The sequence below is a fragment of the Sus scrofa genome, chromosome 16 (genome assembly GCF_000003025.6).
Source record: "Sus scrofa isolate TJ Tabasco breed Duroc chromosome 16, Sscrofa11.1, whole genome shotgun sequence".
Lineage (NCBI taxonomy): Eukaryota > Metazoa > Chordata > Mammalia > Artiodactyla > Suidae > Sus > Sus scrofa.
In genome coordinates, this window is record NC_010458.4 from 22,452,998 (window position 1) to 22,469,965 (window position 16,968).

A 16,968-nucleotide genomic window follows, 5' to 3' on the forward strand; every position below is an offset into this window, starting at 1 on the left:
CTTGTATATGCACCTCAAAACCAAAGAATTCACTGTGAGTTGCTTTATTACCCTATTCACATTATTGTAAGTGGTCTGGAACCAAACCTGCAATATTTCCAAGGTATGCCTGTGCTTTTTTTTTTTGCCATTTCTAGGGCCGTTCCCACAGCATGTGGAGGTTCTCAGGCTAGGGGTCCAATAGGAGCTATAGCTGCCTGCCTACACCACAGCAACACCGGATCAGAGCCACATCTGTGACCTACACCACAGCTCACGGCAACACCGGATCCTTAACCCACTGAGCAAGGCCAGGGATCGAACCCGCAACTTCATGGTTCCTAGTCAGATTCGTTAACCACTGAGCCACGACAGGAACTCTGGTATGCCTGTGCTTAATGCCACTGAACTGTATGCTTAAAAATGGTTGATTTCAGGAGTTCTCTTGTGGCACAGTGAGTTAAGGATCTGGTGTTGTCACTGCAATGGCTTGGGTCACTACTGTGGCATGGGATTGATCCCTGGCTGGTGAACTTCCACATGCCACAGGTGTGGCCAAAAAAAAAAAAAAGTTTAATTTCACAGTCTGTATATTTTACCACAATAAAAAAAATTTTCCACAAGGTCATCTTGAATGCACAATATAAAATTAAAAGCATAAATAACCATACAAGGGGAGGAAGAACACTATAGTTTTCAATAAAATATCTGCATTATGCAAGGCACTACATGCTCATTTTATATACTGTAACCATGTTTAATCCTCTTTCAGTACATATTTGTAAGGCAGGTATTAATGTACTCATTTTACAAACAGGGAAGAGAGACTCAGAGATCCTAAGCAACTTGACTCTGATTACACAGTTACTAATGGACAGAGCCATGACATGGCATCAGCTTTGCCAGGTCCCAAAGCAACAGAATTGGTGCTTCTGTAATGGGGAAGTGCTTCTGACTTCTCATATTCCTATCTCCAAGGAAAGAAGAAATGCATAAAAACACAAGCATTAGAAAAATAAATGCTTTTATCAAATAAATGCAATTTATCTATCGGGTATCTCAGAAATGAAAAATAATACCTTTTACAACACAGTGTCTGAGTCTCTGTTGAAGAGAGTGATATTTTTCTCTTAAAGGAACCCTTATGTCCTCAGGATTGGGAAATGCTCTCACAAAAATTTCTGCTACCTTCAGAAAAATTTAAAAATGAGTTTTATGAGCAACACCATTCTTAATTAAAATTAAAATCCTTTAAAGTCTGTTTTTAATGTAGTTAATTTTAACCTACATTTACATTACCTTTTTGATTGGTGGCAGTTCTCCAATAAGGCTCAAAATTAGATCCTGAATAAGTTCCTCAATATTAGAAAACCGAGAGAAGGGCAGCATTCTACAAGCCCATTCCACTGCGCTAAGACAGTGCTCAACCATGCAAGAATCGAACTTCACCTCAAGATCCTAAATGGATAGTGAAAGATATCATTTCCTTTTCACTTTAGACAGACAGACTAGAATCAGTTCAAAAGAAAACATTGCCACAAACAGTAAAATCTTCTATCAAGCAATAACTTTCCAAGTAGTATTTATTCATTTTTCTTACTCTTCTGCAGTTAATACCTTTTTTCCTTCTGCATTTTCTCGTGCTTTCTGATACTGCCTGCAGCTATAGGATAACTTATCACGGATATGCAGCATCCAACACAAAGCACAAAGTTCTCTGAAGCAACCTAAATCAGGAATACAAATACAAAAGAAGACTGTATGAGTATGTCCATTAATATTATAACAACCTCACCTCTGCTGGATATTTCTTTTTCAAAATAAAAAGTTTTTATATTGTTGATTATAAGAGAAACATGCGGAGTTCCCGTTGTAGCGCAGCAGAGACACATCTGACTAGTATCCATGAGGATGCGGGTTTGATCCCTGGCCTTGCTCAGTGGGTTAAGGATCTGGCGTTGCTCTGAGCTATGGCGTAGGGTTGCAGACATGGCTCAGATCCCATGTTGCTTACGTTCCTATGGTGTAGGCTGGCAGCTACAATTCAACCCCTAGCCTGGGAACTTCCATATGTCACGGATGCAGCCCTAAAAAAAGATGAAAAAAAAAAAAAAGAGAGAGAGAGAGAGAGAAATATGCTGTCAATACTTTAAGTCAAAATTATGAAGATCCTTACAGAATTTTTATACCTATTATTCTAGAATACTTCATGCATATCAGTTGCATAAAAATTTTTAAAACATTTTATAGAGTAAATAAATTACTCTATTTACTAATAGTTTGCTTTAGACTTACAGTATTAGATATTTTTCCAAGCCAATACTTATAACTCTACTTAATACCATACATTGGAAAATCACTTATTGATAGGCATTTAAGTTGAAAATTTTTCAATACTAGAAACATAATTTCCAATATAAAGCAATTTTTATTAAAAGTAATACAAGTACACAAAGACATATAAAATTGTATTATGTATACAGTTTTGCAACTATCTTTTTTTTTTTTTTTTTTTTGACCTAATGTATCTTCGATATATTTCCATGGTGGTAACATACATACACTGTTTTTTCATTATCCACAGAATATTCCTTTGCATGGAAACTTTCCCAAATCAAATATAAAATATATCATTGTTAATATTAGGCCTAATTTCAAAGCAAGCAGTCTGTTTTGGACCAACCTATTGCTTTAATGGACACTTCATCAAGCTTGTGGTCTCCAGTTGCTCCAGGTCGAAAAAATGATATTCCTCCTTTACAGTAATTAAGTAGTGACTGAGAGAAAGGACTCAATGAAGGAAGGGATCCTTTCATTCGAATCTGAAAGTAAAGAAAGACAGAATAATAATTATCAATCATATAAGTCAATTTTTAAAGAAACTATAAAGCAATAAACAAGGCAGGTAGTAAGATAAACCATACAGAATGGAGAACACAGCATGGCTCCTATATTATGTAAGAAAATATCTCTGAAATCACTTGTACGTTCAGAAACTTAGCTCACAAATTTAATTCAACAAATTCACTAGGCTAAATCCCAAAAGAAAAAAAAAGTTCTAAGCACCCACCTTAATGATTTATTAAAAGCTATAGTAATGGAGATAGTGTGGTACTAATGAAAGAATAGACACTAGATGACTGGAACAGAACAGAGAGCCCAGAAATAGACCCATGCAAAAACAGTCAAGGATCAAATCAAAATTACAAATGAACAAAAGTAATTCAAGGAGAAAAGGAAATCTGAAAAGGCTTTGACTCCCATCATATGACACGTTGGAAAAGGTAAAATCATACAGGTATTAAAAAAAAATCAATGTTTGTCAAGGTTTCTGTGATGAGATGGATGAGTAATAAATAGATGAAGCATGGGAATTTTTACTGTAGTACAACTACTTAGTATCATCCTGTAATGTTGAATACACAACATTATGTATTTATTAAAACCCAGAGAATTGTACAACACAAAGAATAAACCCTAATTTAAACTGTGGAACTTAATTTAAAAAAAAACACAATCAAGAACACCAAATTTTCCACACTTCAGAGATAACCACTGATGACATGTTAATGTATCTATTTCCAAATGGATAGATGTAAATAAATCATAGTTATAGTGTTTTACATTTATGGGGGAAAAAAGATTCTAACCAAATTAACCTCACTTGTCATTTTTGTATACAAAGAATTTAATGCTACTTGCCCTGACTTTCCCCAGAGGCATACATGCTGGTTGAGCTCATTAAAACTAGGTTAAGTGAGAGTACTGTGAGGAATTGATAAGTAAGACCAAATATTTAAATGCAAATACAATTTACAACCTTATGTAAATAGTTCTCTACAATAAGCAATTTTTATCTTTTTTTTTTCCTGCAAGTTCCCAGGGCAGGGATCAAATCAAGCCACAGTTGCGGCAATGCTGGATCCTTAACCCACTGCGCTGGGCCAGGGAGCAAACTGGCACCACCACAGAGACAAGCTGGATCATTAACCCACTGAACCACAGTGGGAACTCCCTACAATAAACAATTTTTAAAATAAAGTTTCCTATAACAAACATTTAGGCTCAATAGATCTTAAAACCATTAAAAATAATTGTTCAATAATACAAGAAAATCCTTTGCCCTTCTTCATAAACATACTTAAAAACAACTTTGGGATGACAAGATACAGAGTGAGTATAATTTTAACATATTTTTACGGTAGCTCTATGCAAATTTCATAAAACTTTCTCTCTCAAAATAGGCTAATTTTCAAAAATAGTTTGATAAACAACTTCTTAATCTCTCTTAGGGCTCATACTAAAGAAAGTTGTAGACTCTTGGTACATTTAGTAATTTAATCAAGAGCTCTTTTTGGTGGGTGGGGGTGCACATCTGTGGCCCTCTGAAGTTTCCCGGCCAGAGATCAAACCTGAGCCATAGCAGTGACAATACCACCGCTTAACCTGCTGAGCCATCAGGAAACTTCATCAAGAGCCAAATTTAAGATATGTGGGGCTAATAATATTTATTTCCACATTTGACAGAGAGACACAGATAAGAAAGCAGCTACATCTCAGCAGAAGTCAGTGTAGAAGACAACCCCTGAATCAAACTGAACTGCGCAGCTCAGAAGACAGTAAGTGGGAGGCTCTGACTGGTAGAGACTACTGAAAGGAAACAACGCCAAGAACTAACTCTAACTTTCCATGCTCTGACCCCACAGAACTTAGTTAACACCTGCAGAAGATTTAGGGTAAACCCTGAACTGCATTTAAATCTTCAATGACTGTGGGTAAAAAAAAAAAAAAAAAAAAAAAAGTAACTGAAATTACCTGAAATTAACTGCTTGGATTACACTTTCTATTGCCAGACAGGATGGGACTAACACAGAGCTCCAGTTCAGAGTGTTTATTTTTCAGCAAAAAGAACTTGGGCCTGTCTGGGTTTCTTATTGTAAATAAGCCTGAAATGTATGGGCAGAACTCCTTGGGAAAATGTCACAATTTTAAATATTAATAAACATTAGTAGATTTAAATTGTTTAACATAGCACATAAGTGACCAAGACATTTCTTTACCTTTTGCATGACTTTTCTGGCCCATCTCAACTGCAAGATGTACCACTGTGCTACAGGAAAGGAACAGTGAGCTGCCCGGAAAAGCAAGAGAACACGCTGAAGGATTCCAGACACCTTTTGGCGATTATCTTTTTCAGCTTTTAAAAAAAGATCATCACCATCCTCCTAAAAAAAAAAAAAAAAAAAACTTAGCTGGTAAAACAGAACCTTAAAATGGTAAACTGAAAATAAAGATGGTGCTGCTCAAACCAGAATATTCTGGGAGATTTATAAAGGAAGTTTCAAGGCATGGCCTCAGAAATTTCAACCATAGCTAATTCGAGGGTCAAGGAAACATTTCTCTCACCTTAAAGAATTTGTAAAGAGCTAAATTGACCCTAATCCCAAGTCTTTGTCTAGAGCAGTGAAATCCACCGCTCCTGACCATTGGTGGAATGTTACACAGAGAGCTCCTTTCAAAGAGAAGGCCTTTTCCCTTCCTCGGCTTGGAAAAATCCTATTGTATTTCAGTGTCACTTCCTCTGTGAATCCCTCCCATTCTGCGCTACTAGGGTGCTTTGCTCAGACTTCCCTTATAGCTTTTACTAATTTATTCTTACTGATTTATGTATCTGTTTCCCATACCATTGAGAACTACTCAAGAGCAAAGGCCTTGTCATCAGTCTTTGTATTATCATAGTGCATAGAATAAAGTCCAGTATGTGGTGGGATCCAATAAACATTTGTTGAATAAACACAATTCAAGTCAGTAGCTACAGATTAATTTCCCAGAGAATGAGATAATGTGACTACTGTAAACATTTGCTTCCCCAACATCCTCCTACCACTGCCACTTCTGAATAGTGCTCAGTTTTTATTTAGGGCTCTGCCCCTCCCCTACAGAACCGAATGTGCAGGGAGGGCTGATCCCATATGAGGAGCTTCCAGGGAAGGCCCTGATCAATTACCAAGCAGTTCTGTGGACTAGCCCTAGCCAAGGTGTCTGACTTCAGTTGGTCTCATAATACTTGTGCTTGGAATGATGCGAGAGAAATACTTTTACTGCTTTTCTTTCTTCCCTTCCCAATCCCTTCTGGTATCCTTAGAAGCTGCGGGCAGCCATCCTGCTCCCACAAAGGGAGCCCAGCTTTAAACTGTAGCTGACACCTTAGAAAATAAATTAAAGAAAGAGCCCAAGTCTTCAGTAATATAACTGGGCTTCAGTTCTGACCAAGTTTTCTGTTACTTATAACCCAAGGGGTTCTAATTGATACAGAGCACATTTAGGAGATCCTGCTATATATTTTTTCCGCTATATATTTTAATAAAAAATAATAAAATGACAAAGTTCTCATGTGGCGGAGCAGGTTAAGGATCCAGCATTGTCAGTGCTGTGTCTCACGTTGCTGCTGTAGGGCAAATTTGATCCCTGGCTCTGGAACTTCCACGTGCCATGGATACAACCAAAAAGGATAACAGAATGCAAAATATGTTAAAAATAAAGTATTCCAAAGGGTAGTAACCACTCAAACTCATGTCAGCATAGCACATCCAAAAATACCTTAAATGCTATTTCTACTTCCTAAGCCAACATATTAAAGACTCAGATATGACAGGAAAGAGGAATTACTAAGAAATACAAGGGACTACTTATTCTTTCCATTTGTAATATATTATATCTAAAATACCAACAAATGACATGAAATATTTAACCTATTGAAATGTAACTCTAAATATAACAAAGGAGAATACAGCAAGTAACTTGAAAAAGAAGAAAAAACTAGATACAGATAGAAGTTGCTAATTCTGAAACAGTAAGTAGTAAAGAAACAATATCAGGATAAATTTGGGGGGATTTGTTTTGTTTTGTTTTTTGGACACGTCCATGACATATGGAAGTTCCTGGGCCAGGGATTGAATCTGGGCTATGGCTGTGACCTATGCTACAGCTGTAGCAATGCCAAATCCTTAACCCACTACACTGGTCAGGGGATCAAACTCATGCCTCCACAGAGACAGTGTTGGATCTTTAACGGGCTGTGCCACAGCGGGAACTCCAGAATCAATTCAAAATGTTAATCAAATATTAAAACATTTTAAAGGTAAATATTGACAGTCATACTTTAAATCTTTAATACCAGCCAATTGTAATGTCATGATTTTCAAAAAGAACAGAGAAATTCCTGAGAAGAATGCAATATTGCTATTTATAAGGCAGAACTATCAATTGAAAAACAGAGGAGAAAAAAAAAAATGACCTTTCAGGATTTCCTGTCGTGGCTCAGTGTAAACGAATCTGACTAGCATCGATGAGGATGAGTGTTCGATCCCTAGCCACACTCAGTGGGTTAGGTATCTGGCGTTGCCATGATCTGTGGTGTAGGTCTCAGATGCGGCTCGGATCTGACATTGCTGTGGCTGTGGTGTAGGCCAGTGGCTCCAGCTCCAATTCAACCCCTAGCCTGGAAACCTCCATATGCTGCAGGTATGGCCCTAAAAAGACAAAAAAAAATAAAAAATAAAAATAAATTGTAAAATGACCTTTCAAGTCAAAGAAAAATCAAAGTAAGTCTTTCAAAAGAGGCAAACCAATGAGATGGATAAATGACTCCAATATTAAATGGCTTCTAAATTCTGACATTCACTATTTTACTATCCTAAAGAAACGTTTGTTTTTTATAATCTGGATACCGAGTAATATGTCTTAATTTTTTTACTGTTGAAAAAAATTCAATATTTATTGAATAATATGTATCCTAGGCCCTAAGGTAAATGCTTTTACAGAATATCTCATTTAATACTCACAATAATGCTATCAGAGGTATTATCATCTCCTGCATTTTATAGACAAGGAAAATTAAATATCAATTTAGTACACTGCCCAAGATCATACACAATTAATAAACCACAAGGCTGAGATCCAAAAGTTTGTCTTCAGAGCTTGCATTTTTTTTTTTTTCTTTTTGCCTTTTTGCCATTTCTAGGGCCTCTCCTGCAGCATATGGAGGATCCCAGGCTAGGGGTCAAATCGGAGCTGTAGCTGCCAGCCTCCACCACAGCCACAGCAACGTGGGATCCAAGCTGCATCTGCAACCTATACCACAGCTCACGGCACCACTGGATCCTCAACCCACTGAGCAAGGCCAGGGATCGAACCCGCAACCTCATGGTTCCCAGTCAGATTCATTAACCACTGCGCCACGACGGGAACTCCAGAGATTGCATTTTTAACTTGATGATTATTACCAAGTTGATTATTTTAAATCAACTTTAATTAAAGATTAAGCACTCAGCTTACCTCACTAAGAACAGCTGGCTGAGGACAATATAAGGGAGGAGCTGGAAGATACAAGCCGACCGGCACCAAGCCCCACAGTCTCTTACTAAAGTCCTTGGCGGAGTTCAGCAGCAGCTGAAAGGTCTCTGAGAGAATGTCTGCATCAGCCATAACTGCCGCTTTCAGTACTTCCTGCACAGAACCAAACAGCAGATCTGCATCTTCCTCTTCAATGGGATCTACCAAACACAAAATTAGGTAAAGTAGCTAAAATTTACATTATACTTTCCATTCTATTCTGTAGGGTAAAAGTTCATACCTGGAAAAGCTGGTTGCCGAAAAATGAACATTTGGGTTGACATGCAAAACACCCAAACTTCTAGAGAGAAACTTAAATAAAGATTCTGTAAGATTATAGGCAATCAGAGCACAAAGAATTTTTCCAAAATTATACAGGGTGTTGTGGTAACAACTACATAATAAAAATATTCTTAGGATATAGTCCTGACTCAAAAATAAGAATAAAAGAAAATATTAATGGGAACAAAAGAACAGAAAAACACCAAAATATACCACATTATATGAAGGCAGTGAGAGTGTAATTATTTTTTCGTAATAGTCCCTCATAATTCTTTTATGGTGAAAAGGACTTGTGAAGCTAAAAAGAGAAATATACAAAACAATCATATAGTGTGGCTTCAATCATATAAATATCTATAAATGTAGACATGTCCCAGAAGGCAAAATGCAAAGAGATGCACAATTACGGACTTACGGACTTTTGCATTAGAAAATATTTTAAGCATATTTTAAGGTACAGAATATGAAAAAACTCATGTACTAACTTTTCATTCTTGTCTGATATTAACATTTTTCTTATATCCAATTCAGATTTAAAAATAAATAAAATGTCAGAGATACAGTTGAAATTCCTTAGGTACCAACCATGTCTCACTTCCTCTCCCTAGAGGGAGTCACTACCCGGAATTTATTTGGTGTGGCTCCATTGGAACTCCTATTAGACATACGTTGTAGCTTCCTACTTTATACTCTACAGAGTTTAATTTTTCTTTCATATTTTCCAACTCTTTTATTTATATCTGTTTTGCATATTTATTTTTATCTCTATATATTTTGTGTATGTGTGTATATATAGAGAAAGTTCAAATTCATTTTCCAGTTCACTAACCATCTGCTGCATTTTTTGTTTCTACATTGAGGGAGTTCCCCTCATGGCTCAGTGGTAATGAACCCAACTAGTATCCATGAGAACGCAGGTTCAATCCCTGGCCTTGCTCATTGGGTTAAGGATCTGGCATTGCCGTGAGCTGTGATGTAGGTTGCAGACGAGGCTCAGATCTCATGTTGCTGTGGTGTAGGCGGACAGCTGTAGCTCTGATTTGACCCCTAGCCTGGGAACTTCCATATGCTAGGTGGGGCCCTAAAAACACAAAAAATAAAAATAAAAAATTAGTTAATTGAAGTGTAATTTACATACGCTAAAATTCACCCTTTTTAAATATACAGTTCAATGAGTTTTGGCAAATTTATACAGTCTGTAAGAACATTTCCATCGCTCCAGAAAAGTTCTCTCATGCTCCTTTGTTGTCAATTCCTCCCTTACTCCCGGTAACCACTGATTTATTTCCTGTTTCTAAAGTGTTGCTTTTTATAAAATGTCACATAAATGGAATCAAACAGTGTGTAGTTTTATTTCTGAGTTCTCTCATGCAGCATAATGGTTATGCAATTCACTCATGTTGTTGCCTTTATCAGTAGTGTGCTCCTCTTTGCTATTTATTATTCCATCTTCCAGATACATTGCAAATTGTTTATCCATTCACAGGTTGATGAACATTTGGGATGTTTCTAAGTTTTGGCTATTACAAAAAGGCTGCTGTGAACAGGTTTTTCAGTGGACCTATGTTTTTCTTTTTCTTGGGTAAATACCTGAGGGTAGAATCCATTAACTCTATTTTCTCTTTGTTTCTCACCCTGGAAATTTCCTTTTCTTTCTTTGAATCTTAGCCTTTAAATGCGTATTTTTATATTTTATCTAGAAACACACTATATTTATGTATTTGGTGTGGGAGAGTTTTCATATCTAAAACCACGTATCGGCAGAACTATAACTTCAGATTGGGAATTTTTTAGTCCTTTTTTATCAAAATCAACTTTCAAGTAGATATGTGATCTTTTCACTTATTAAAAAGAAAAAAAACTTGACAAAAAATTATCAAAGTTTTCAGTTTGATTTCCAAATACTACACATTCTTTTCAAAAAGAGAAGTAAGTAATAAGTTCTAGGAATCTAGATTTAGATGTATTACTCCTTCGTGGAGACAAGCACTAATAAAACCAAAAGGTCCCACAGTTGTCCTGGATTTATCATCAAATAAATGACTTCAAATAACTGAATTCTGTAATTTTTGTCTAAAATTCTCCACCAATAAAACAGACACATTTTATAGGGCTCCTGAGTATATCTAACACATGTGATACTGTACTATTTTTAATTTTGTAATATCATTCTGAATTTTTCAAATTGAAAACAAAAAATAACTCTATGATTTATGCATTAGGCAAAATGTTTTCAGTAGCCTCCCACACCTGAGATTCTATGATTCTGACTGCAAAAGAAATACTCCAAATGCAGCAAAATACATTCACTAGTATGAAGGTATGTATGGAAAATCAGAATATCATTCAGATACTATTTTGCTTTGAGCTGTACTTAGTTTTGGATGTTCCTATGATTAAGAATAAATAGCATGCTTTTATTTTTGATAAGCTTACTTCAAAGTGTTAATATATATGTGGGTATTTACAAGCTTTTTAAAATACTCTAAGCTTGGAGTTCCCGTCGTGGTGCAGTAGTTAACAAATCCGACTAGGAACCATGCAGTTGTAGTTCAGTCCCTGGCCTTGCTCAGTGGGTTAAGGATCTGGCATTGCCGTGAGCTGTGGCGTAGGTCGCAGATGTGGCACGGATCCCACATTGCTGTGGCTGTGGCATAGGCTGGCGGCTACAGCTCCGATTCGACTCTTAGCCTGGGAACCTCCGTATGCTGCAGGATGCGGCCCTAGAAAAAGCAAAAAGACAAAATAAAATAAAATAAAATACTCTAAGCTTTATTTTTTAGCCATGCCCACAGCATCACAAGTTTCCCGGCCAAGAATCAAACCTGCGTGACAGCAGTGACAACGCCAGATCCTTAACCTGCTGAGACACAAGGGAATGCCTAAAATATCATAGGCTTTATATTAATTAAGCTGATACATGTGTCAAACCATACATAAGTAACGCACCTGTAAATTGTTTGTATTTTGAGCCCATTTCATTTTTTGCTTCCAAAGAGGCTGGCTGACCTAAAAAACACTGCAGTTTTTCTTGGAAAATATGTGCTGGAGTCACGTTTAATGGTAGAGTCAGACCCTTTTTCTTGGACCTGAAATTACATCAAATGAAGAGAAATTAATCCAAACTTTGAAAAACAGAAACATTCACACATCAAGAACAAGAAATTTTAAAGAAGAGAGAAATTCACTTTATTCATTCCATATTTAGAAAAGAAATAATCAAGGAAAGACTGTATTAAGGCTTTCCACAATTATGGTACTAATATACCTCCCACTACCACCCTGCATACTACTCGATCCAAACCAAACCCAACCTGTTGTTGCCATAGGCCCTTGCTCACGTTTTGAATGTTCTCTCTCTCTACAGCTACTCAATCTATCAAGATCCCATTTTCCTTCAATGTCCATCTCACGTTACGTAAAATATTTCTTGTCCTTTCTTCACTTGATATTATTGCTCTTCCCACTGTACCAATGGCACTTTTCTAACCATACTACGTAAATTTTAATAATGCCTTGTCCTATTTTCTCTATTAAACTCTAAATGCGTAAGCATAGAGACTATGTGCCACTTAAGTCTATATCCACTAAAATACCTGGCACAGAACTTGGTATAGAGTGGTTACTTAAATAAATACATGTTGAATTACTGCTTTGAAAAATATAGAAGACACAGCAATACCATAATATTCAGAACAGTTAAAATACAGGGATAGTATGATTAGCTTAAAACTCAAATCCTGGGAGTTCCCTTGTGGCTCAGCGGGTTACAAGCCTGACTAGTATCCACAAAGATGTGGGTTCGATCCCCGGCCTTGCTCAGTGGGTTAAGGATCCGCTCAGAGGGTGTAGGTTGCAGATGCAGCTTGGATCCTGTGTTGCTGTGGCTGTGGCATAGGCTGGCAGCTGCAGCTCTGACTCAACCCCTAGCCTGGGAACTTCCATGTGCCTCACATGAGGCCCTAAAAAGTGCACATACACATGCACACACACACAAATCTTAAATCCTGTTTGGGAAAGACCTCTCCTATAGGTCCTTTGAGGGCACTACTAACAAATAAATGTGTTAGAGGTGTTTTAACATAGTAAGTTAGCCTTTGATCTGTCCAACTTGGCAGCCACGAGCTGCATGTAGCTTTCTAAACTTAATTTACTTAAAATCAGACTGAAAATCCAGTTCATCACACTAGCCACATTTCAAGTGCTTGCTCAAGAAATACAAACGGCTAGCTGCGATCAGACTGCACAGCACATATGGAATATTTTCATCACTGAACAAAGTTCTACTGGACAAGACTGAACTAGGGATTCCATAAAATGTGTAAATCGCAGCAACAAGTGAAATACAACATATTTAGATGACACCATCGTCCTGTATCTAAAGTGTGCCTAAAAACACATACCTTGTAAAATTGCTATGATGCTTACAGAACAGTTGAAAGGCCACACCAATCGAAACAGATGTCTTCCAGTCTCCAAGCTTATGCGCTAACCAAGCAGCTTCTGGAACCAGGCCACCAATAAGTAATAACTCAAGGGCATATTCAACTGTCCAGACATTAGAAAGGTTCTGCTCTCTAACAGCACTGGCCACCTTAGACTGGCGCAGAGGAATAAGTCGAAAGGACTGCTCTGTGAGTAAATTAAAGAAAATGGATATTATAGTTATAAATATAAGAACTTGTGCCTTCTCAACATAGATCTCTTCAATCCAGATTTTCTACACAAAACCACAAGGAAGAGACAAGCAAAATGGGCAAAAATAATGCTTAACATCCTAGAACAGTCTTTTTTAATACTGAAGAATGTGCCTCTTTCTTGAGTCATGAAGCAAATGCCGGCATTCTTAAAAAAAAAAAAAAAATGAAACAAAGTAGACATATCAGCATGCATTACACAAAATAAAAGTAAATAGATAGTTAAATAAAGTTTTTTTACCAGATAATATAAACACACACACACTACTGTGGGCTAATATACACCTATTTCTCCTACTGCATTATGAAATTTAGAGAGTAGAGGCTGCATTTTACTTGAATTTGTATTCCTCACTGTCATGCCATAAAAAACTAATCTGAGGTAACAAAGTGTTCAAAATATCAGTGTTTATTAGAAAGTAGAAAAGTGTGATTTTCAGTAATCCTGATTACATGACAAGATTTCACTCTGGCATGAGATTAAATACAAAGGGTAATAAATACCCTTCTCTCTAGACTTTTTGTACCTTCCCCTAATAACTTGAATAAGCACATAAAAATACAATGAAAGAACTATTATTTCTTTAAAAATATGATTTTCACTCATTCTTTCAAAATAAAATGGGTAAATAGTATACATGGGTTTCTACTCCTTGAAATGAAATGCTTAGCTTCTTACATGATCTACATAGGCTCTGCCTACACCAAGCACTAACATTTTAGCTCTTTGACAAACATATGGAAAGAAACAAAAAATTTAGTCAATCAATGATTGTTTGATTCTGCATAGGCAAACAGGAAGGAGACTAAATTTTTCCATTTTTTAATACACTATGAGTAAGGCATTGTACCATTAAAAGAACTCAAATGACTTAGTTTTCTGAAAATTTCACTGCTTTCACACAGCAAACATCATATCTAATAATCAACTCAAATTCCCAGTAACTCTGCCACTAGTTATGTTTTAAAAGATTAACATGAAATGTATTTTAAGTCAAGCCTACCCATGTCATTTTTCAAGACAGAGGGAGATTAAAGAAATTTAAGGATATAATACAAAGTTTCGGATATTTAAATTTTCAACAGGAATAGTCTCAGACATAGGAAAAGAACACAAAGCCTTCTCCTACTGTCTTCTCTCACTGGAAAGATATTTACATAGGGAATAAAAAGTGGCATCTCTGAGTTTTTACAAATGTTTATCAATCTGTCCAGGAACAATTCAATAATTCTATCACCTTTCTTCCTAGGGTAAGATAAGTCTCCTTTATGTATATAAAGTCATCTGTAAAGATAATGAGGAGTTCCCATTGTGGCTCAACAGTTAGCAACCTGATGAGCATCAATGAGGACACAGGTTCAAGCCCTGGCCTCCCTCAGTGGGTTAAGGATCCAGCATTGCCATGAGCTATGGTGTAGGTCGCAGACGCGGCTTGGATCCCACGTTGCTGTGGCTGTGGCGTAGGCCAACGGCTACAGCTCTGATCAGACCCCTAGCCTGGGAACCTCCATATGCTGTGCGTGTGGCCCTAAAAGGCAAAAAGACAAAAAAAAAAAAAAAAAAAAAAAAAGATAAAGATAATGATCAAAGAACAGAAGTCCTGTAACTATTATAGGACAGTAAGACAAGAAATTGAGACAAATATTCTAAGTACCAGGATTTTACCCCTTTTTTAAAGATTTTTCTAAAAGCCACATGAGGTTCTACCTCTCCTTCTTCAGTAAAATTATATGGATTGAGAATATAATTTACTGTCAGAAACATTACTATCCAAAACAGGGAGCATAAGTGATAAACACCACAGTTGTGACCAAAAAAAGAGAGCTTAAATATAAAACTATTGTAATAAAAATAAATAATGTTAAATGCACAAGGAAATAAGTACAAATCCATCTGAGAGGCTTGGAAGAAAGCATAAAGGTGAGAGAAAGGAACCCAGGCTGTTGTCAGGGAGAAAAGGCAGGGGGCACGACTAAATCTGAGTCAGGGTGTGACAGTGAAGGGAAGGAGAGGGGGCAGAGCCTGGAAACAGCATGGGTTTGTCTGCTTACAGCCCTAAGAGAAGCCATCGTCAGGTCATCATCAGGTTTTCTTCCCCAGGGAAAGAGGCACCTATGAAAAGGAAGTTCTCGACAATTTCCCATCTGATCCTACCTCACACATAAGGCTCTTCAGGGACCGGAACCTTCTGAGGGGTCCCAGCGACACTAGAGACTAACAATGGTGTCCGCGTAGGTGAGCATGAGCACGGGCCTCCATTCCTGCCCACATCCTGAGACAACTGCAGAACAGGGGAGTCTAAACACACAGCTCAAAATCCATGGCTGTGAGATTCAATTTGATGATCATTTGTTGCTACTTCCATTAAACTACTAATTACATCTTGGACTACTCTAACGTTTGTATACAGGTTTATTGGTTCATGTTATTTCCTGTTTAAAGCCCTTGATGACTTTCTATTATATTTAAAATTCAGATTCCATACTTAGCATACATCATCTGGCCCCTGTCTATCTCTGAGTTTATCTCCTATCATGCTCCTCTGTGATCCAGCCACACCAGTCTTTCAGTTTCTCAGACACAATAAGTTTATTCTTGCTCTGAGGTTTTGAATGCTCTAGGTCAGAGTTCCTGTTGTGGCACAGCAGAAATGAACCTGACTAGTAACCATGAGGTTAGAGGTTTGATCCCTGGCCTCACTCAGTGGGTTAACGATCCGGCGTTGCCGTGAGCTGTGGTATAGGTCACAGACACAGCTCGGATCCAGCATTGCTGTGGCTGTGGTGTAGCCTGGCAGCTACAGCTCCAATTTGACCCCTAGCCTGGGAACCTCCATATGCCACAGGTACAGCCCTAAAAAGAAAAAAGAAAAAAAAAAAAAAAAAAAAAAAAAGAATGCCCTAAGTCCTGTGTGTCCACCATTGGCTTTTCCTTGTCATTAAGAGTTCAGTTTAGGAGTTCCCATCGTGGCTCAGCGGAAACAAATCTGATCAGGAACCACGAGGTTGCAGGTTCGATCCCTTGACCTTGCTCAGTGGGTTAAAGAACTGGACCCCTAGCCAAGGAACCTCCATGTGCTGAGGGTACGGCCCTAAAAAAAAAAAAAGATTATTCTTCTTCACAAAACTTATTTTAGGAATTATATAAAGACAAGATTTCCAGAGTTCCCGTCCTGGCACAGTAGAAACAAATCTGACTAGGAAACATGAGGTTGAGGGTTCCATCCCTGGCCTCGCTCAGTGGGTTAAGGATCTGGCGTTGCCATAAACTGTGGTGTAGGTTGCAGATGTGGCTTGGATCTGGCGTGGCTGTGGCCAGGAGCATAGCTCCAACTGGACCCCTAGCCTGGGAACCTCTATATGCCGCAGGCACGGCTCTAAAAGGCAAAAAGACACCCCCCCCCAAAAAAAAAAAGAGTTCGGCTTAAATGTCATCCCATCGGAAACAAATCTGACTAGGAAACAGAAGGTTGTAGGTTCAATCCCCGGCCTCACTCGGTGGGTTAGGCTCTTCCCTAAATCTACCATTTGAACTAGCCACTCAGTCACAATGCATGTCTCTACTTCAATTCTCTGTGCAGTAATTACTGCCATTTGATGTATCTTTGTTTATATA

General features: G+C 37.6%; 1 protein-coding gene across 1 annotated transcript in view; it reads right to left on the bottom strand.

Moving 5' to 3' along the window:
- The window catches only part of C16H5orf42 (chromosome 16 C5orf42 homolog), a 120,052-nt gene that overhangs the window by 71,997 nt on the left and 31,087 nt on the right, over positions 1 to 16,968 (bottom strand). The window contains 8 exon segments of the mRNA XM_005672422.3: positions 1,059 to 1,167; positions 1,279 to 1,437; positions 1,597 to 1,706; positions 2,663 to 2,801; positions 5,040 to 5,204; positions 8,317 to 8,534; positions 11,605 to 11,744; positions 13,059 to 13,287. Coding sequence (XP_005672479.2) covers positions 1,059 to 1,167; positions 1,279 to 1,437; positions 1,597 to 1,706; positions 2,663 to 2,801; positions 5,040 to 5,204; positions 8,317 to 8,534; positions 11,605 to 11,744; positions 13,059 to 13,287 — 1,269 coding nt within the window.